Source organism: Salvelinus sp. IW2-2015, linkage group LG3 (assembly GCF_002910315.2).
Source record: "Salvelinus sp. IW2-2015 linkage group LG3, ASM291031v2, whole genome shotgun sequence".
Lineage (NCBI taxonomy): Eukaryota > Metazoa > Chordata > Actinopteri > Salmoniformes > Salmonidae > Salvelinus > Salvelinus sp. IW2-2015.
The window spans coordinates 748,161-770,510 of NC_036840.1; the positions used below are offsets into that span (position 1 = coordinate 748,161).

The window sequence follows — 22,350 nt, forward strand, 5'->3', positions numbered from 1 at the left end:
TTGAACTGATTGCCCCCCATCTATCTTCAGAGCTCGTCTGCTGCTAGGTGAACTAACTGGAACAATGCTTAACATCCAGCCATCTTACCAATCTAAGCTTGATGCCATTAATCCACACAAATGATCAATAACCTACAGCGACCACCCCAAAGCCGTAAACACGGGCACCCCATAGATATCTCTAACCAACTTGCCTCTAAATACACCTCTCTGTTTTCAACCAAGACCTCAGCGATCACTGCCTCATTGCCTGCGCATCGTAATGGGTAGCGTCAAACGACCTCCACTCATCACTGTCCAAACGCTCCTGAAACACTTCAGCGAGCAGGCCTTTCTAATCAACCTGGCCGGGGTATCCTAGAAGGATATTGACCTCATCCTCGTTAGAATGTCTGGTTATTAAAAAAAAAAAAGGCCTTCCTCACCATCTTAAATAAGCATGCCCCATTCAAGAAATTTAGAACCAGGAACAGGATATACCCTTGTTCTCTCCAGACCGTGACTACCCTTAACCTTTCACAAGCCTCTACCCCGGGTCCGGGATCACCCCCACCCCCACACACTGATTAGCATAGCTAGCATAGCTTCACAAATGGGCGGCAGCGTAGCCTAGTGGTTAGAGCGTTGGACTAGAACCGAAAGGTTGCAAGATCGAATCCCCGAGCTGACAAGGTACAATCTGTCGTTCTGCCCCTGAACAGGCAGTTAACCCACTGTTCCTAGGCCGTCATTGAAAAAAGAATTTGTTGCTTAACTGACTTGCCTAGTAAATAAAGTAAAAAAAAAAAAAAAAAAAAAAAAAGTAGATAGTAGATCTAAATATCATTAAATCACAAGTCAAGAACCAGATGAAAGATACAGATCTGTGAATAACCCATCATTTCTGTTTTTTAAAATGGTTTACAGGAAGACACAATATGTAAATCTATTGCTAACCACAGTTAGCAAATACACCACTTTTTAACTACACCATTTTTTCCTGCATCAGTAGCTATCACTAATTCGCCAAATAAAGAATAAAAATAGCCACTAACAAGAAAAAACCTCATCAGATGACAGTCTGATAACATATTTATGGTATAGGATGTTTTTAAAAAAGTGGCATATTTCAGTTAGAATGTAGCATTAGCATCACATTAGCATTTTTTGGTCTCAAATTAAACTGTCTAGCACTCAATTCTTGCTCGTACATATGCATATTATTGTTATTATTGGATAGAAACACTCTCTAGTTTCTATAGCCGTTGGAATTCGTCTCTGAGTGGTACAGACTCCTTCTAACAGCACTTTTCCTGACAGGAGTCAGATTTCAGACTTGCCCCTGATCTGGGTCGGTTTAGGTGCCTGAAATGCTATGGAGAAACAGACACTGCCTACGTCTTCCTCTGGATGTCAGTACGTGATGACGCTTTTGAATGGAGTCGATTGCGCAATCAGAGCCACTATAAACACCAAAACGTGGAAGTACATTCCTCCCTGGCTGCGCTTACGCAAGATGGACATCGACTTGCCTCCTTCCAAATGGTTGTTTAGCCAGTAATATTTCTCCGGTCATGTTTTTACTCATTATAGTTGTTAAAAACATCATAAGGTAGTTAATTTGAACCGTTTTATGCAATTTATATCCGTTTAGTGCGATTTTGAGGAATTTCTTTGTGGTGCACTTTGAAGCTTTGGGCACGTTTCGGGTCCCGGTCGATCGTGTAGGACATTTCGAAGGACAGAGGACATCTTTCGACCAAAAGAAGATTAGACCCAAGAAAGGATACATTGCCCAAGAATCTGATGGAAAATCACCTCATAGTAAGAAATATTATATGATAAATCGTTGTTTCTCTCGAAATATTTTAAACGCTATTCGCCATTGTTTGGTATACTTCCACTTGGCGACCCTGTATTGGCCACAGTAAGGATAATTTTAGAAATGTAAATCAGCGATTGCATTAAAACGAAATTTGTCTTTCGATTCCTGTCAACCTGGATTTTTTAGTCAAGTAATGATTAGCTTTCGATTAAACTAGATCACTCTGAAAGATGACGTCCGACATTTAGGCTTGATTTGCTACTATTTCATTGTATACACCACGTTTTTTATGGCTAATATGCACATTTCGACAAACAATATAGTATGTTGTCATATAGTTACAGGAGTGTCATCGGAAAAAATCTGAAGGTTAGTGAAAATTAATATAATTTTGGCGATGATACGTTATCGCTCTCTTTGGCTTGAATCGATGCTCTGGTAACGTTGCACATGTGGATGCTAACTTATCGATTTTATTGTTTCGCTGTAAAACGCTTAGAAATCTGAAATATTGTCTGAAATCACAAGATCTGTGTCTTCCATTGCTATGCTTTGTCTATTTTATGAAACTGTTTTATGATGAGTAAATTGGTCATACACGTTGCTCTCTGTAGTAATTTCTAGTCGATTGTGATGGTCGGTGCAATTGAAAACTGTGATTTCTACTGGCATTTTTCTACAAAACCTTATCCTATACAAAATATGTTATCAGACTGTCATCTGATGAGGTTTTTCTTGGTTAGTGGCTATCAATATCTTATTTGGCGAATTGGTGATAGCTAGTGGTGGAGAGAAAAATGGTGGACAAGAAAAATTGTGTTATTTGCTAACGTGGTTAGCAATAGATTTACATATTGTGCTGTCTCGCCTGTAAAACATTTAAAAAACAGAAAATGATGGGTATTCACAAGATCTGTATCTTTCTTCTGGTGTCTTGGACTTGTGATTTAATGATATTTAGATGCTACTATCTACTTGTGAAGCTATGCTAGCTATGCTAATCAGTGTGGGGGGGGGGGGGGGGGGGGGGATCCCGCGACCCGGGTAGAGGCTCGTGAAAGGTTAACAACCTCCAGACAAGCTTCAATGCATACAACTCTCCTTCCTGGCCTCCAATTGCTCGTAAATACAAGAAAACTAAATGCATGCTCTTCAAACCGATCGCTGCCGTCACTTGCCCGCCCGTCCAACATCACTACTCTGGACTTCTGACTTAAAATATGTGGATATGTCTGGTTAGACTGTAAACTCTCCCTCCAGACTCACATCAAACATCTCCAATCAAAGTTAAATCTAGAATTGGCTTCCTATTTCGCAACAAAGCATCATTCACTCATGCTGCCAACATACCCTTGTAAAACTGACCATCCTACCGATCCTCGACTTCGGCGATGTCATTTACAAAATAGCTCCAATACCCACTCAATAAATTGGATGCAGTCTACACAGTGCCATCCGTTTTGTCACCAAAGCCCATTACTACCCACCACTGCGACCTGTACGCTCTCATTTGGCTGACCCTCGCTTCATACTCGTCGCCAGACCCACTGCTCCAGGTCATCTACAAGACCCTGCTAGGTAAAGTCCCCCCTTATCTCAGCTCGCTGGTCCCATAGCAGCACCACCTGTAGCATGCGCTCCAGCAGGTATATCTCTCTAGTCACCCCAAACCAATTCTTCCTTTGGCCGCCTCTCCTTCCAATCTCTGCTGCCAATGACTGGAACAAACTACAAAAATCTCTGAAACTGGAAACACTTATCTCCCTCACTAGCTTTAAGCACCAGCTGTCAGAGCAGCTCACAGATTACTGCACCTGTACATAGCCCATTTATAATTTAGCCCAAACAACTACCTCTCCCCCTACTGTATTTATTTATTTATTTATTTTTGCTCCTTTGCACCCCATTATTTCTATCTCTACTTTGCACATTCTTCCACTGCAAATCTACCATTCCAGTGTTTTACTTGCTATATTGTATTTACTTCACCACCATGGCCTTTTTTTTGTTGCCTTTACCTCCCTTATCTCACCTCATTTGCTCACATTGCATATAGATGTCACGTTCTGACCATAGTTCTTTTGTATTTTCTTTGTTTTAGTGTGGTCAGGGCGTGAGTTGGGTGGGTATGATCTATGTTTTCTGTTTCTATGTGGGGTTTCTCGTTTGGCCTGATATGGTTCTCAATCAGAGGCAGGTGTTAGTCATTGTCTCTGATTGGGAACCATATTTAGGTAGCCTGTGTTCTATTGTGTTTTGTGGGTGGTTGTCTTCAGTCTTTGTGTGTCTGCTCCAGATAGAACTGTTTCAGTTTTCACTTTTGTTTTTTTGTAATTTGTAGTGTTCAGTTTTGATATTCATTCAATTAAGATGAACACTAATCAAGCTGCGCTTTGGTCCTCTCCTTCTTCCACCGCCGTGACAATAGACTTATTTTTCTACTGTATTATTGACTGTATGTTTGTTTTACTCCACGTGTAACTCTGTGTTGTTGTATGTGTCGAACTGCTTTGCTTTATCTTGGCCAGATCGCAATTGTAAATGAGAACTTGTTCTCAACTTGCCTACCTGGTTAAATAAAGGTGAAATAAATAAAAATTGTAGACCACACTACATACCGAGAGAGTTTCCATCTGTATTCTTCGTAGCTGTTTAAGTACCACCTCAGTCCGAGGCTGGCACTAATACAGCATTGAATGAGCTGTACTCCGCCATAAGCAAACGAGAAAACGCTCACCCATAGGCGGCGCTCCTAATAGCAGGGGACTTTAATGCAAGGAAACTTAAATCCGTTTTACTGAATTTCTATCTTCAGGCTAGGGTCCTTTTTTCTCAATTTCCGCCTGACTGACGTGCCCAAAGTTAACTGCCTGTTACTCAGGCCCTGAAGCCAGGATATGCATATAATTGGTACCATTGGAAAGAAAACACTTTGAAGTTTGTAGAAATGTTGAAATAATGTATGAGACTATAGATATGGTAGGAGAAAATCCAAAGAATAACCAACCGGGGAAAAAAAGGTTTTGAGATCCCATGCTCTTACAATGGAAAGTATAGGGTAAGTCCAGCTCCCATATTGCAATTCCGATGGCTTCCACTAGGTGTCAGCAGTCTTTGCTAGCGGGACGCCTATCCCTGAGAAGTTAAATGTGCAGCCGTATTCATTGATCTGGCCAGGGCTTTCGACTCTGTCAATCACCACATCCTCATCGGCAGACTCAATAGCCTTGGTTTCTCAAATGATTGCCTCGCCTGGTTCACCAACTACTTCTCTGATAGAGTTCAGTGTGTCAAATCGGAGGGCCTGTTGTCCGGGCCTCTGGCAGTCTCTATGGGGGTGCCACAGGGTTCAATTCTTGGACCGACTCTCTTCTCTGTATACATCAATGATGTCGCTCTTGCTGCTGGTGAKTCTCTGATCCACCTCTACGCAGACGACACYATTCTGTATACYTCTGGCCCTTCTTTKGACACTGTGTTAACAACCCTCCAGACGAGCTTCAATGCCATACAACTCTCCTTCCGTGGCCTCCAATTGCTCGTAAATACAAGTAAAACTAAATGCATGCTCTTCAACCGATCGCTGCCTGCACCTGCCCGCCCGTCCAACATCACTACTCTGGACGGTTCTGACTTAGAATATGTGGATATGTCTGCAGTCTTTGCTAGCGGGACGCCTATCCCTGAGAAGTTAAATGTGCAACCAGGGGAAAAAGAACTCTGGAGCACATATACTCCACAGACGCATACAAAGCTCTCCGTTGTCCTCCAATTGGCAAATTTGACCATAATTCTATCCTCCTGATTCCTGCTTATGAGCTAAAATTAAAGCAGGAAGCACCAGTGACTAGATCAATAAAAAAGTAGTCAGATGTTACAGATTCTAAGCTGCAGGACTGTTTTACTGGCACAGACTGGAATATGTTCTGGGATTCCTTTGATGGCATTGAGGAGTACACCACGTCAGTCATTGGGTTCAACAATAAGTGGACGTCGTCCCCACAGTTACCGTATGTACATACCCCAACCAGAAGACATGGATTACAGGCATCATCCGCACTGAGCTAAAGGCTAGAGCTGCCGCTTTCAAGGAGCAGGACTCTAACCCGGAAGCTTATAAGAAATCCCGCTATGCCATCCGATGAACCATCAAACAGGCAAAGCRTCAATACAGGACCAAGATCRAATCGATCTACACCGGCTCTGACRCTARTTGGATGTGGCAGGAYTTGCAAACCATTACAGACTACTAAGGGAAGCACAGCTGAGAGCTGCACAGTGACACAAGCCTACCAGATGAGCTAAACTACTTCTATGCTCGCTTCGAGGCAAATAACACTGAAACATGCATGAGAGCACCAACTGTCACGGAAGACTGTGTGATCACGCTCTCTGCAGCCGATGTGAGTAAGACCTTTAAATAGGTCAACATTTTTAAGGCCGCAGGGCCAGAAGGATTACCAGAACGTGTACTGCGAGCATGCGCTGACCAGCTGGCAAGTCTCTTCACTGACACTTTCAACCTCTCCCTGTCTGAGTCTCTAATACCAACATGTTTCAAGCAGACCACCATAGTCCCTGTGCCCAAGAACACAAGGTAATCCTCCCTAAATGACTACCAACCCATAGCACTCACGTCTGTAGCCATGAAATGCTTTGAATGGCTGGTCATGGCTCACATCTACACCATCATCCCAGCAACCCTAGACCCACTCCAATGTGCATACTGCCCCAACAGAGCCACAGGTGATGCAATCTCTATTGCACTCCACACTGCCCATTCCCACCTGGACAAAAGGAACAACTATGTGAGAACGCTATTCATTGACTACAGCTCAGCTTTCAACGCCATAGTGCCCTCAAAGCTCATCAATAAGCTAAGGACCCTGGGACTAAACACCTCCCTCTGCAACTGGATCCTGGACTTCCTGACGGGCAGCCCCCAGGTGGTAAGGGTAGGTAACAACACATCTACCACGCTGATTCTCAACACGGGGACCCCTCAGGGGTGCGTGCTCAGTCCCCTCCTGTACTCCCTGTTTACCCATGACTGCATGGCCAAGCATGACTCCAACACCATAAATTAAGTTTGCCGACGACACAACAATGGTAGGCCTGATCACCGACAATGATGAGACAGCCTATAGGGAGTTGGTCAGAGACCTGGCCATGTGGTGCCAGGACAACAACCTCTCCCTCAACATGATCAAGACAAAGGAGATGATTGTGGACTACAGGAAAAAGAGGACCAGGCACGCCCCCATTCTCATCGACGGGGATGCAGTGGAGCAGGTTGAGAGCTTCAAGTTCCTTGGTGTCCACATCACCATCAAACTAACATGGTCCAAACACACCAAGACAGTCGTGAAGAGGACACAACAAAACCTATTCCCCCTCAGGAGACTGAAAAGATTTGGCATGGGTCCTCAGATCCTAAAAAGGTTCTACAGCTGCAACATCGAGAGCATCCTGACCGGTTGCGTCACTGCCTGTCATGGCAACTGCTAGGCCTCCGACCGCAAGGCTCAACAGAGGGTAGTGCGAACGACCCAGTACATCACTGGGGCCAAGCTTTCTGCCATCCAGGACCTCTATACCAAGTGGTGTCATAGGAAGGCCCTAAAAAGGCCCTAAAAAACTCCAGCCAACCTAGTCATAGACTGTTCTCTCTGCTACCGCATGGCAAGATGTACCGGAGAGCCAAGTCTAGGTCCAAGATGCTTCTTAACAGCTTCTACCCCCAAGCCATTAGACTCCTGAACATCTAGTCAAATGGCTACCCAGACTATTTGCATTGCACCCCCTCTCCCCCTCTTTACACCACCGCTACTCTCTGTTGTCATCTATGCATAGTCACTTTAATAAATCTACCTACATGTACATACTACCTCAACGAGCCGGTGCCACCGCACATTGACTCTGTATCGGTTCCCCCCTGTATATAGGCTCACTATTGTTATTTTACTGCTGCTCTTTAATTACTTGTTACTTTTATGTCTTATTCTTATCCATATTTTTTTTAGACTGCGTTGTTGGTTAGGGCTCTCATAAGTAAGCATTTCTCTGTAAGGTCTACATCTGTTGTATTCGGCGCATGTGACTAGTAACATTTCATTTGATTTGATTTGCTGGTTGAAGATGATGTGGTTTCAAGTGAGAACATAAAAAACGAAGCAGTGACAATTAGGTCTGATAGTTTCAAAGAAACTGTGAATCAGGCTTTATTAATATATGTCAATACCATTCAACAACATTTAAGACTGTAGTTTAATTATTAAAAAAGACAACAGAAATATATGTTCCAAAGAGAAATCTTTATTTTCATCTATTCATCAAAGCATCAAAGCAATCATTCCTACAGTATCTAATTGTAATAAAACAGAACACATCACATCTAACACTGATACAATCTCAGTCTACAGAGAGGATTGACACATGAACTCAAGCAAAGCCCTCTGTTAGTCTACATGTCAGTGATCAATAAGACAGAGAACATCTGATCTCAGAACAGAGTCAAAGCAGAGGAACCAGCAGCCTCTCTCCACAGGGGTGTGACTGAGGGGTCCTACCCAGAACAGTCAGCCTTCCTCAGGGTCTTGGAGACTGGAGTCTGGGATTTCTGCTGGGCTTCACAGGTCACCTCTCCTGCCTTGGTCCACTCCTGGCCAGTGAGAGTCAGGGTGCTGCTCCAGCTGTACAGACCRTCCTTCTCCAGGACCCYGRKACTGKYCTYCTGSTTCTTGCTGGTCCCGTCCACTTTCCAGCTCAAGGTCCAGTCTGAGGGGAAACCCTTGTTGGCCAGACACGTCAGTGTGGCTGTTGTTGTACTGGACAGCTCCTCACTAGAGGGGGGCAGGACGGTGAGTGTGGGGGCACTGTTACCTGGAACAAACAGAGCACATCAACTAAGTAACTACATCAAGTACAGCTACAGTAAGAGATTATCTTCAGCAAAGGACACAACAAAATAAAGTGAATTGGAAATGCCCTCTAAATATGAATGTAGAAGTTAGATTGTTTAGAATATGTGGAGAAAAACCTAAAGTAATATGATTCAGCAGAATTATGAACCAAACAAGTAGAAATTGTTTAAATGACTAGAGTTACTAGTCATGCGGTGTCAGTTATGCATGTTATACAGATATTGTTCAGGAATGGATCTGATCAGAACAGCCTGATCATATTCATAGTATTTTCATCACATATCATCCATGTTGGATTATGAAGTCAGTTACAACCATAACTGAGACCCTTTGTCTTCACACTAACAGTGAAGTCTACCATGAACACAATGCAACAATGATGAATACTATATACAATACTCTTAAATAGTTATTTATCAGAATTAAGTTACAGTCTGCCATCATACAAACCAGACATAAATAAATTACAATTTATCATTTTGATTCAATAAAATATTATTTGAAAGAAGGTTCAGTCAAAAGCAACATTTTTAAGAATATTTTTAAAAATATTTAAGAGTGAAAGATCTAAAATCTCACACAAACAGTAATACACAATGCAACAACTATATCCAATATTATTAAATAGTTATCATACTGGAACTATCCTCTGCAATCCATCAAACCACACATTTAACTAAACACCTACATTTGAACATGTTAATTAAATAACATTTCATTTGAAAGAAAGCTTTGTCAAAAGTAATAAAAAATATATATGTTTTTTAGGAAGTAAAAAAATGTAAAATTGCAATATTTTCATGGAGACGGAGTTTCACAAAGTAAAATACCCCCCAAAATAATCAGAAAGAATTATCAGAGCTTGTTACTTACTTCCAACATCTAGTCTGGTGCCGCTACCAAAAGTGTACCACATTGATACAATCCCTAGTACTGCTCGTACAAAAACCTCCTGCATGTTTGGCACTCTTAATTTCTTTAGACTGTGGTTCAAATAATTAACTCTGCTATAGTATGAATACATTTCAGAAATGATTTAATCTCCTCAATTAGAAATAAAGTGTTTTTCATGTTGATTTCCTTAACATTGACCAAACCTGACTTTTTCTTGTACATTTCCTACTACTGTAGGTGCAGTATGTTTATTCATACAACTAATCTAAAATGTAGGCTAATCACTTTTATAGTTTAAAGGCAGGTCAAATTTGATTAGATGTAATAACATTCATATTGGCCATAGTATGTGTAGGCCTTGTGTATTTTGTTTAAATCATTAAAAGAAGTTAGTTTGAAAAATCCTCATTATCAAGGCAAAACATATAGAGATACTGAAAAACGACATCAAAAGGTGAATAAAATAGTTAATTTTCTTCTTTACTTACTTCCAACATCAAGTCTGGTGCCGCTACCAAAAGTACACCACAGTGATACAATCACTATTACTGCTGGTACAAAAACCTCTTTGTGTTGTGTTGCTGCAGCTGTTACAATGAATATCACTCATACAGAATCATAATCAACACTAATATACTTTAACATCTTCCAGGTAGAACAAACACTTCATATTAGATGTTTCTAGATAATAAAAATATAAATTGTGTCTTAAATCCAGATATGAGTCCTTTTTCCTTCCTCTGTGTATCAGGAGTTCTCCTTGTCTGTACGTGCAGTCCAGCATTAGATCAGTGTTGCTAGTATTCCTCCATATTGTCCATATGAAAGACAACAGCAGCAGCAGTAGTGATAGTGATCATGTTGTATATTCCTTTATTAAACATGTTGATCTCACATTTAACAGTGATGGTAAAGTCACAGAGGACAGACAATACTACCAGAGGAATCCTACCAGCTTTAGTTTAGAGAAGTGTTCACTACCTGATTAGAGGAATTTACATGAGAGACCAAGCATGAGTGAACAGACAGTTCATTATATCTGATCATCATCAGAATCAAAATATAATGGTGGTATGACATTACCCTACATTAGTTATCAGATAAAACAGTTGCTGTTTGATGTTGTAAAAGGGGCAGCAGGTAGCTAGAGGTTAGAGCGTTGGGCCAGTAACTGAAAGGTCACTAGTTTGAATATCCGGGCCGACAAGGTGAAATATATGCTGATGTGACCTTGAGAAAAGCACTTAACCTTAATTGCTCCAGGGTCGCCGTTGACAATGGCAGACCCTGGCCTTGACCCCACTCTCCGAGGTTCTCTCAGGGGGAGTTTGGGATATGCAAAAAAAATAACATTTCCAATTCACACTTGGGCATAAAGCCCAAAGCCCCATATACTACCCACCACTGCGACCTGTACGCTCTCGTTGGCTGTCCCTCGCTTCATACTCGTTGCCAAACCCACTGGCTCCAGGTCATCTACAAGACCCTGCTAGGTAAAGTCCCCCCTTATCTCAGCTCGCTGGTCACCATAGCAGCACCCACCTGTAGCATGCGCTCCAGCAGGTATATCTCTCTGGTCACCCCCAAAACCAATTCTTCCTTTGGCCGCCTCTCCTTCCAGTTCTCTGCTGCCAATGACTGGAACGAACTACAAAAATCTCTGAAACTGGAAACACTTATCTCCCTCACTAGCTTTAAGCACCAGCTGTCAGAGCAGCTCACAGATTACTGCACCTGTACATAGCCCATCTATAATTTAGCCCAAACAACTACCTCTTTCCCTACTGTATTTATTTATTTATTTATGCTCCTTTGCACCCCATTATTTCTATCTCTACTTTGCGCATTCTTCCACTGCAAATCAACCATTCCAATGTTTTACTTGCTATATTGTATTTAATTCACCACCATGGCCTTTTTTTGCCTTCACCTCCCTTATCTCACCTCACTTGCTCACATTGTATATAGACTTATTTTTCTACTGTATTATTGACTGTATGTTTGTTTTACTCCATGTGTAACTCTGTGTTGTTGTATGTGTCGAACTGCTTTGCTTTATCTTGGCCAGGTCGCAATTGTAAATGAGATCTTGTTCTCAACTTGCCTACCTGGTTAAATAAGGGTGAAATAAAAAATAAAAAAATAAAACTGTGTGAAATAAGACAAATTTAAGTACCCACCTAATTATTATAAAATAAATCTCAAAATGTATTTTGATGGGAGCCTACTTGGAACCTGAAATAGATTTGTAACATTAATTTGCATAATTCATTTGCTCCGCTGCTCTAACAGCATTTATATCCCTGTGAGTTTAACACTTCGTGTCTGAGAGCTGTCCTTCATGACAACAGAACCCACAGCAACCATGACTTTTATCACCATCTTCATCTGGACACTTGCTTTCTGCATAGAAGGTTAACATTTCAGAATGTATTATTGCAAATGAATTAAATCTACAGTGTTTACATGTACAGTATATCAATGTTAATATTTGTATTCAGAACTATTCATTACTATATGTAACATTTCATTTATATAAATGTTTTTACTATATTTTTCAGAATCCAGAGGACAGTACGTTGTGACACAGACTCCGGCAGTGAAAGCTGTTGTCCCAGAACAGACAGTCTCTCTGAACTGTAAAACCAGCAGTAATGTTTACAACAATGACTTTTTAGCCTGGTACCTACAGAAACCTGGTGGAGCTCCTAAACTCCTTATTTACCGTGCTACAACACTTCAGTCTGGGACTCCATCTAGATTCAGTGGAAGTGGATCTGGGAGTGACTTCACTCTGACCATCAGTAGAGTCCAGACTGAAGATGCAGGAGATTACTACTGTCAGAGTTTACACAGTGGTCCAGTGTTCACACAGTGATACAGAGCCGTACAAAAACCTCCCTCAGTCAGACTGCACAGTGACTGTACTGTACAGCTGGGACCTACTGCAGGAAGAGACAATGACATGGAACACTGATCAGATCAACTTTGAATATGGTTAGAACGCATGTTAGAACTCACGTCCTAATTATCGTCCTCCTCCTCATCATCATCATCATCATTAATATCATCATCATGGTTGTATCTTGTTATATTGGTAATGAACTGAAAGTGTGTATGAAAGTTATTAGACGTTTTGAAATACATTACCAGTCCATATGCAGAGTAAGATCTACAGAAGTAAAAGAAAAGTGATGTTAAATCATCATCAGCCCCTCAAACCAAATCCCTACATGCACTTCACCACCAGTTATTGATGTGATCATCTAGCATGTATTAACCCTTTTCATGAGCTGTTAGATCTGTGAATGAGACATGATGCTGGGCTCAAACATGAGACACATTTACGTGGAGACATACACTACACACTATCATCGTGAAGTATAATCTTTTTTTTATCTGTCATTAATTACTTGGTGCCTTATCTKTTATGTGTCCCTCCCTGAATCCACCATAGAGGTTAACATCAGTCACCTCCCTCACATCAGTCCCAGTCCAGGGTATTTCAGGGAGGGAAACTGGTTAACTGGTAGACTGGGAACTGTAGGAGTGAAACTGAGATTTACATAGACAGGGCTGGGTGGTTCTGCTTGTCCCAGAATAGAGCAGCACTGTCACCAGATGTTCAGCCAAGGGGAAGAGACAGTGACATGGACCACTGACTGAACTAAACAGTGGCGGTCGGTGCCATTTAAGATGAGGGAGGATGATTCTTTTTTTTATGAGCATGGCCTTATCTCTATTACAGCATATTGGATGACTGTCATTGATATTACATTCACCCAGTTTCACATAGATTGGTTTATGCTACTAAATATTACTTGCATTTTCCCTATGCCCATCATGAGGTTCCTACAACCTAGCCTATTAATTCAACGTAGCTCGAGAGAAAGGTTTGTGGTGACTGACAGTGACACATGGACAGACAGTGACACATTCAATACCGCCTTGCACCCTCTTGCCTGCATCTAGCTAACCTATGGTGTAATCATTAGTCCAACAGTTGCAAACTGCAGAGGTGTGGACTCGAGTCACATGACTTGGACTCGAGTCAGACTCGAGTCACAAATATGATGACTTGCAACTCGACTTTGACTTTAACACCAATGAATCGTGACTTGACTTGGACTTGAGCCTTATGACTTGACCTGACTTGATACCCTCCCCAAGCCCAAATATAAAAAATTATGCTATTAAAAAAGTGTGCAGCGCATCAACTCTTCATTTAACGGATTACAGTTTGAATCGGACAGCAGCCAATCAAATTGTGCCAGCTGAGAAAAAGTTGTGTGTGGCAGTGCAGAGGAACGTCGGTGGGTGAATTCAGATGGAGCCCTTGGAAAGATGATGCCCCAAATTATTATTTTCAGATATAAATACGACGATGTATCAACAGAAAACGGATTGCAACTTGCAACACATGCGGGAAGAAAATTAAAGACGGAGGCCCCTTGACATTTTCCACATTTAGTTATGTTACAGCCTTGTTCTAAAATGGATTAAATAAAACCATTTCCTCAGCAATCTACACACAATACCCCATAATGAAGAAGTGAAAACAGGTTTTTAGAAATTGTTTCTAATTTATTTAATCTAAAAACAGAAATACCTTATTTACATAAGTATTCAGACCCTTTGCTATGAGACTCGAAATTGAGCTCAGGTGCATCCTGTTTCCATTGATCATCATTGAGATGTTTCTAAAACTTGACTAGAGTCTACCTGTGGTAAATTCAATTGACTGGGCATGATTTGGAAAGGCACACACTTGTCTATATAAGGTCCCACAGTTGACAGTGCATGCCAGAGCAAAAACCAAGCCATGAGGTCGATGGAACTGTCCGTAGAACTCAGCGACAGGATTGTGTCAAGGCACAGAACTGGGGAGGGGTACCAAAAAATGTCTGCAGCATTGAAGGTCCCCAAGAACACAGTGACCTCCATCATTCTTAAATGGAAAAGTTTGGAACCACCAAGACTCTTCCCAGAGCTGGCTGCCCGGCCAAACTGAACCCGATGGTCACTCTGACAGAGGTCCAGAGTTCCTCTGTGGAGATGAGATAACCTTCCAGAAGGACAACCATCTCTGCAGCACTCCACCAATTAGGCCTTTATGGTAGAGCGGCCAGACGGAAGCCACTCCTCAGTAAAAGGCACATGACAGCCTACTTGGAGTTTGACAAAAGGCTCCTAAAGACTCTCAGACCATGAGAAACAGGTTTCCTACCTGGCTTAGCAACACTCCCCGTGTGCCTCCCCCCAATACATTTTTGGGGCTGTCTCTCGGGCTTCCCACCGCGTCGCCGTGCTGCCTCCATTCGCCGGTATCCCTCCTCACATTGCTCCATAGAATCCCAGGCGGGCTCCGGCACTCTCCCTGGGTTGAAAGCCCACCTGTCTATCTCTTCCCAAGTATTAACACAGTCCAGATCACGCTTTCGTGCAGCCTCCTCATAACGCCGCCTCTCCGCTTTCGCTGTCTACAGCTCAGTTTTCGGGCGGCGATATTCCCCTGGCTCTGCCCAGGGTCCTTTACCATCCAACTCGTCCTCCCATGTCCATTCCTGACATCGCTGCTGCTGCTGCTGCTGCCGCTGTCCGTTACCACGCTGCTTGGTCCGGTTTTGGTGGGTGATTCTGTAACGGCTGTCTTCGGGTGAAAGAGAGGAGGACCAAAATGCAGCGTGATGATAATCCATAGTTTAATAGGCTACTTAAACAATGAACAAAAACAACAAACTGACAGAAAGAACCGAAGACGCTACAGTCCCGAACTAGTGAACACAGAACATATGAACACACGAACAGGAACAATCACCCACAAAACATACTACAAAACAGGCTACCTAAATATGGTTCCCAATCAGAGACAATGACTAACACCTGCCTCTGATTGAGAACCATATCAGGCCAAACAAGAAACCCCACATAGAAACAGACAACATAGACTATACCCACCCAACTCACGTCCTGACCAACTAAATAAAGACTAAACAAAGGAAANATGGTTCCCAATCAGAGACAATGACTAACACCTGCCTCTGATTGAGAACCATATCAGGCCAAACAAGAAACCCCACATAGAAACAGACAACATAGACTATACCCACCCAACTCACGTCCTGACCAACTAAATAAAGACTAAACAAAGGAAAATAAGGTCAGAAACGTGACAAGTACACAACCAAGACAATGTAGGAGTGGCTTTGGGACAAGTCTCTGAATGTCCTTGAGTTACCCAGCCAGAGCCTGGACTTGAACCCAATCGAACATCTCTGGAGAGACCTGAAAATAGCTGTGCATCCAACCTGACAGAGCTTGAGAGGATCTGCTGAGAAGAATGGAGGAAACTCCCAAATACAGGTGTGCCAAGCTTGTAGCATCATACCCAAGAACACTCGAGGCTGTAACCGCCGCCAAAGGTGCAAACATTAAAAAAAGGTTTTCTTTGTCATTATAGGGTATTGTGTGTAGATTTATGAAGAAGAAAAAACTATTTAATCAATTTTAGAATAAGGATGTAACGAAAACAAAATGTGGAAATAGTCAAGGTCTCTGAATACTTTCCTGAAGGCACTGTACCTTGACTTGGAAGAGTTCCAGTGTTGGTTTGCCATTGTTACTGTTGGCAGCTAGAGAAGTTGTCCAGGACCGTATAGGATTTAGTCCAAATTATCTGTTTTTTGGACATGCAGTGCGTGGCCCTCTGGCTGTGTTGCAGGACAGCTGGGGAACAGTAGAGCCACCACTAAATGTACTTGATTATGTCAATGGTGTTCGTAATGGACTGTGCTCTGCTGGTGAAATGGGAAAAGAGAAACTGGAAAGTGCACAAGTAAAGATTAAGCATATTTATGACGTTCGGGCTGAGCGTAGACAATTTAGCTCTGGTGACCAGGTTTTCGCTCTTTTACCTAATTGTAGGTTCTCCTTTGCAGGTTAAGTTCACTGGTCCTATCACGGAGGTGCGCAAAGTGTCTGAACAGAACTGTCTGATTGCAACTCCTAAGCGCAGGAAGGCCACCCAACTTTTTCATGTGAATTTGTTGAAACCTTACTACTCTCGTTCATCGTCATCAACTCCTGTTAAGTTCGGTGATAGTTCACTCAGTTGGTTCTGTCCTTTCTGCACTCTCAGTTGCCCTAGAGTCCTTTTCACCTCATACGTTGTATGAGGAGGAGAGTTCAGCTCCTGATGATGGTGTTTTTCAAGGCCATTTCAAATGTTATAACTTAGGGGAATTTACAGTGGTGTAAAAATACTTTAAAGTACTACTTAAGTCGTTTTTTGGGGATATCTGTACTTTACGTTACTATTTATATTTTTTCCAACTTTTACTTTACTACATTACAACATTCACTACATACATTTTCCTGACACTCAAAAGTACTCGTTATATTTTGACTGTCACGATCGTCTTGAGGCGAAAGAGAGGACCAAGGCGCAGCGTGTGAAAAATACATCTTCTCTTTACTTAGGAACAACGAAACAAAACAACAAACAGATGAACGTGAAGCTATTAAAGACTAAGTGCTAACATGCAACATAGACATAGACAATTACCCACAAAACCCCAATGCCTATGACCGCCTTAAATATGGCTCTCAATCAGAGACAATGAACCACAGCTGCCTCTAATTGAGAACCAATCTAGGCAGCCATAGACATACAAACACCTAGACAAGACACTGACCCATTTACCATACAAAACCCCTAGACAATACAAAAACACATACATTCCCCATGTCACACCCTGACCTAACTAAAATAATAAAGAAAACAAAGATACTAGCGGGCGTGCGTTCCCCAACCCCACCAAGGTGCGGCTCTGGCGCACAACCTGACATTGAAGGGGGGTCCGGGTGGGCCTTATTATCGGCGGCTCGGGTGCGGGACGTGGCCCCCACTCCACCATTGTCAATACCCGCTTTGGTGGCTCTGGTAGATCCTGGCTGGCTGGCGGCTTTGGCAGATCCTGGCTGGTGGGCGACTCTGGCTGCATGGCTGGCGGGCGACTCTGGCTGCTCATGGCTGGCGGGCGACTCTGGCTGCTCATGACTGGCGGGCGACTCTGGCTGCTCATGGCTGGCGGCGCGACTCTGGCTGCTCATGGTTGGCGGCGACTCTGGCTGCTCATGGCTGGCGGGCGACTCTGGCTGCTCATGGCTGAGGCGCACTGTAGGCCTGGTGCGTGGTACCAGAACTGGAGGTACCGGACTAAGGACACCGCACTCTCAGGCTAGTGCGGGGAGATGGAACAGGCATACTGGACCCGGAGACGCACATTAGGCCTAGTGCGTGGTGCCGGCACTGGTGGTACCGGGCTGGGGACACGCATCTCAGGGCTAGTGCGGGGAGCAGCAACAGGACGCACAGGACTCTGGGGACGCACAGGAGCTTGGTGCGTCGGAGGCTTGGTGCATGACAGTTCATGCTGCAAGAGCTCTGATAGGTTGGAGGATGTCCTCCGGAAGTTGTCATAATTACTGTGTAAGTCTATGGAAAGGGGTGAGAACCACAAACCTCTTAGGTTTTGTACTAGTCAATGTACCCAGACGAAGACGGAAGTTTGCTGTCCTCCGGCTACAACCATGGTGCTACCCTACAGAGTGCTGTTGAGGCTACTGTAGACCTTCATTGCAAAAACAATGGTGTTTTATAAAAAACTATGATGACGTGCATAGATTTGTCTAAAAAGGTTAACTTTTAAATGTTCACTATTTTTATTTTATGAAATTCACTGAGGAGGATGGTCCTCCCCTTCCTCCTCTGAGTAGCCTCCAATGGAACTAAAATACACTGAGCTAAATATATGCGATGGCTAGAAGGCCGTGACGTTGACGCGCGAGATCCGCTCGAACAAGGAGAGGGACCGACTCCGGCGGAAGTTGTTACAAATACAAAATCTGGTTTAATTATTTATTTACTAAATACCTAAATAAGCACACAGAATTACATATGCACAGGATGGATCTATACATTGATTACTAATTATGTCATAAAAACGTCCCCAGGGGGCGAAAACCGATATGACGGCTGGTTACACAAAGAAAGGGGGTTGGGTTTGAATAAAGATGGGAAGACTGAGGAACAAAAGGATTGGGTCTCTATCGGGCCTTATGAAGCTATGCTATCGTAAGTACAGAATATTATGCATTCTAAATAACCGTCCATTCGGAAAAGGAAATGCAAGAAATATATTTACTCTGAGCTGTGCTTCAATAGATTGGTCGAAGATGGAAGGCTGGGTTGACCAGCAGAGATCATCCCTGTCCTTTGAAGAACATGGTAGAACGGATACGTTGTAGTGCCCTGTCGTCTGGTGGTAGAACGTGTACGTTGTAGTACCCTGTTGTCTGGTGGTACGACAGATACGATGTAGCACCCTGTCGTTCCGAAGAGATTCTCCATCCCTTCCCAGGCCACGCACGTCCACAGCTGCTGCTGATAACTCGACGTCAAGGATGTATTTAGTGAATGAGAGTTCAAAGTTCATACCAAGTAGCCATACTATAAGCTCATGCTATATTTTGGCTGGTGTAGTCACATTCATCCTTCCAGCGTGGCGATCGTCACCTCCACGTTGAAATTCACCCTTTAAAACTTGATGAGGACCAGAGGGCGCTGTTTTCACTTTGGGGGAAAATCGTACCCAATTTAAACGGCCTCGTACTCAATTCTTGCTCGTACAATATGCATATTATTATTACTATTGGATAGAAAACACTCTCTAGTTTCTAAAACCGTTTGAATTTTGTCTGTGGGTAAAACACAACTCATTTGGCAGCGCACTTTCTGACCAGGAAGTGGAAAGTCTGAAATCGATGCTGTGTTCAAGGGCCTGCCTATAAATGGGCATGATACGTATGACACTACGTGCACGTCATACACCTTCCCCTAGATGTCAAGAGGAAGTGAGAGGAGAAATTAGTTGATTATCTCGGTCTGAGGTTGAATAAACCCTCTTGGAACAACGTGTCCCCCATTTTATGTTCTCTGCAAGGCGCATGAAGGGACCTGTTATTGCCTACTGGAAAGCTGTCGTTATGGGCGAATACTATCTCCGGCTTTGATTTTATTTGATACATGTCACAATATCATCGAAAAGGATGTTTTTTCAATATAGTTTTATTAGACTATTGAAATTTATTCGGGACGTTAGGCGTGTTGCGTTGTTTGCGTTTGTTCACGAAGGAGAGCTTAGCACCACCTGGCCAGTGTGCTTGCTAATTCAAGAGGGAAAGAGGWCGTTCTGAWTCCAAACAAMGACGGTTCTGGACAAARGACCYCTTGTACAACATTCTGATGGAAGATCAGCAAAAGTAGGAACCATTTTGTGATGCTATTTCATATATCTGTCGAACTGTGTACTAGTAGCTTTGCGCTCAGGTTTTGGTTATTCCCTTACCATAACTAAGTCTTATGTCGTAATGAAGATATTTTTAGAATTCTAACACTGCGATTGCATTAAGAACTAATGGATCTATCCTATACAACATGTATATCCGCACATTCTGGGAAAAATATGCTACGTTAGCACATTGTATAACCACGGATTTCAGCTCTAAATATGCACATTTTCGAACAAAACATAAGTGTATGTATAACCTGATGTTATAGGACTGTCATCTGAGGAAGGTTTATGAAGGTTAGTGAAATTTAATATCTTTTGCTGGTTTATTCGCTAACGCTAACGTGCCTATTGCTATCGCTAACGTGCCTTGATGAATGAATGCGGTAGTGTGGTAGGCTATTGTAGTAAGCTAATATAATGCTATATTGTGTTTTCACTGTAAAACACTTAAAAAATCGGAAATATTGGCTGTATTCACAAGATCTTTGTCTTTAATTTGCTATACACCATGTATTTTTCAGAAATGTTTTATGATGAGTATTTCGGTATGTCACGTTGGTGTCTGTAATTATTCTGGCTGCTTTCGGTGCAATTTCTGATTGTAGCCGCAATGTAAACTATGATTTATACCTGAAATATGCACATTTTTCGAACAAAACATAGATTTATTGTATAACATGTTATAAGACTGTCATCTGATTAAGTTGTTTCTTGGTTACTTTGGTTGGTTCTAGGTTAGTTTGGTTGATTTTGTGCATGCCTCCTGTGCTGTGAAAAATGTCTGTGCTTTTTTTGTGCTTTTTTCTATTTGTTGGTGAGCTAACATAAATATATATTGTGTTTTCCCTGTAAAACATTTAAAAAATCGGACATGTTGGCTGGATTCACAAGATGTGTATCTTTCATTAGCTGTATTGGACTTGTTAATGTGTGAAAGTTAAATATTTCTAAAAAATATTTTTTTGAATTTCGCGCTCTGCCTTTTCAGTGGAATGTGGCAGGAGTTCCGCTAGCGGAACGCCAGGGCTAGAAAGGTTAAAGCGTATGGACTTCAGTCCTCACGTCATCGGGAACACAACGTTAATTTCGTTAGGTTGTAGTCGTTCAACCATTCACAACCAGAGCTCACTCTGAAGTTGGCTTAGTTCTGTAGTTGATATTAGCCCTAAACGTATTGACAGCAGTCAACGGGAACATAAGAGGTTGACTTTTTCCAATGGGCTTTTGTAGTGGGGGAGAGAAGGGCGTGTTTTATAGTTCGCAACCAATGCCTGTTCACTTGGGGAGGGCCACTGAGTAAGCAATGTTCACTCATGAAAACAATTCTCTCATTTAGAAGCTAAAATTACATTTAATCTTTTCACAAATAGTTTCATATTTAAACATTTAAATTGCACAACAATTCCATGTGAATCTGATAACTAGAATGTGTAGACTTCCAAAGATACCGTTTATGTCGTCCTATCATCAGTAATAATGTCTCCGACGACAACTGATCTGACATCATGTTCTTTAAGTACCAACGGACACTTTCAACTGGTTGGATTACATAACGATTGTTCTTTTCCCCAACCTCTTGATGTTGCAAAAACTCTCTCTATGTTAGTTTACGCATAGATTGGACCTTTGCATAAGACCAGCACATGCTTCAGTGCTCCGGTAGTATTTATATCCTGTGAGTTTACCACTTCATGCACTGAGAGTGCTCCTTCATGCCAACAGAACCACTAACACCATGGATTTTATCACCATATTCATCTGGACACTTGCTTTCTACCATACAAGGTATAAGAATGATGATATCTAAGTAATGATAATTGAGTAGTATCATCGCTTATCTCAGGTAAATTGGTAATTAATTACGTAATTTAAGATATTAAAAGCCGTTTTTTGTTGTTGTTTCTCTCACTATCCAATATTCAGAATCAGAGGACAGTATATCTGACTCAGACACATGCAGTGAAAGCTGTTGGCACTTGGAGACGTCAACAAAATTGGCTGTAAACTCAGCAGTGGTATATACCAGTACTTACCTTCACTGTTACTACAAGACCCGGAGAAGCCCTAAACTCCTCATTTATCTGATAAACAACAAGTTCAGCTGTTGGACTCCTCTAGATTCAGTTGGTAGTGGATCTGGGAGTGACTCACTCTGACATCAGTGAAGTCAGGCTGAAGATGCAGGAGATTACTACTGTCAGAGTTTACCAACAGTGATCCCAGTGTTCACAACAGTGATACAGAGCCGTCCCAAAACTCCCTCACAGTCAGACTGCGCAGTGACTGTAACTGCTACAGCTGGGACCTACTGCAGGTGCTGAGGGGAGTAGATGATCAATTACTATGACAACAGTGTGTAGGAGAGCTGAAAAAC

The 22,350-nt window shown here is 42.4% G+C and overlaps 1 gene segment (V, D, J or C); it reads right to left on the reverse strand.

The window, feature by feature from the left end:
* Nucleotides 1-10,034, reverse strand: part of LOC111981703 (Ig kappa-b4 chain C region-like) — a 35,221-nt gene extending 25,187 nt beyond the window's left edge. The window contains 1 exon segment of the C gene segment in view: nt 9,601-10,034. Coding sequence covers nt 9,601-9,751 — 151 coding nt within the window.
* Between the last annotated feature and the right edge of the window lie 12,316 nt (nt 10,035-22,350).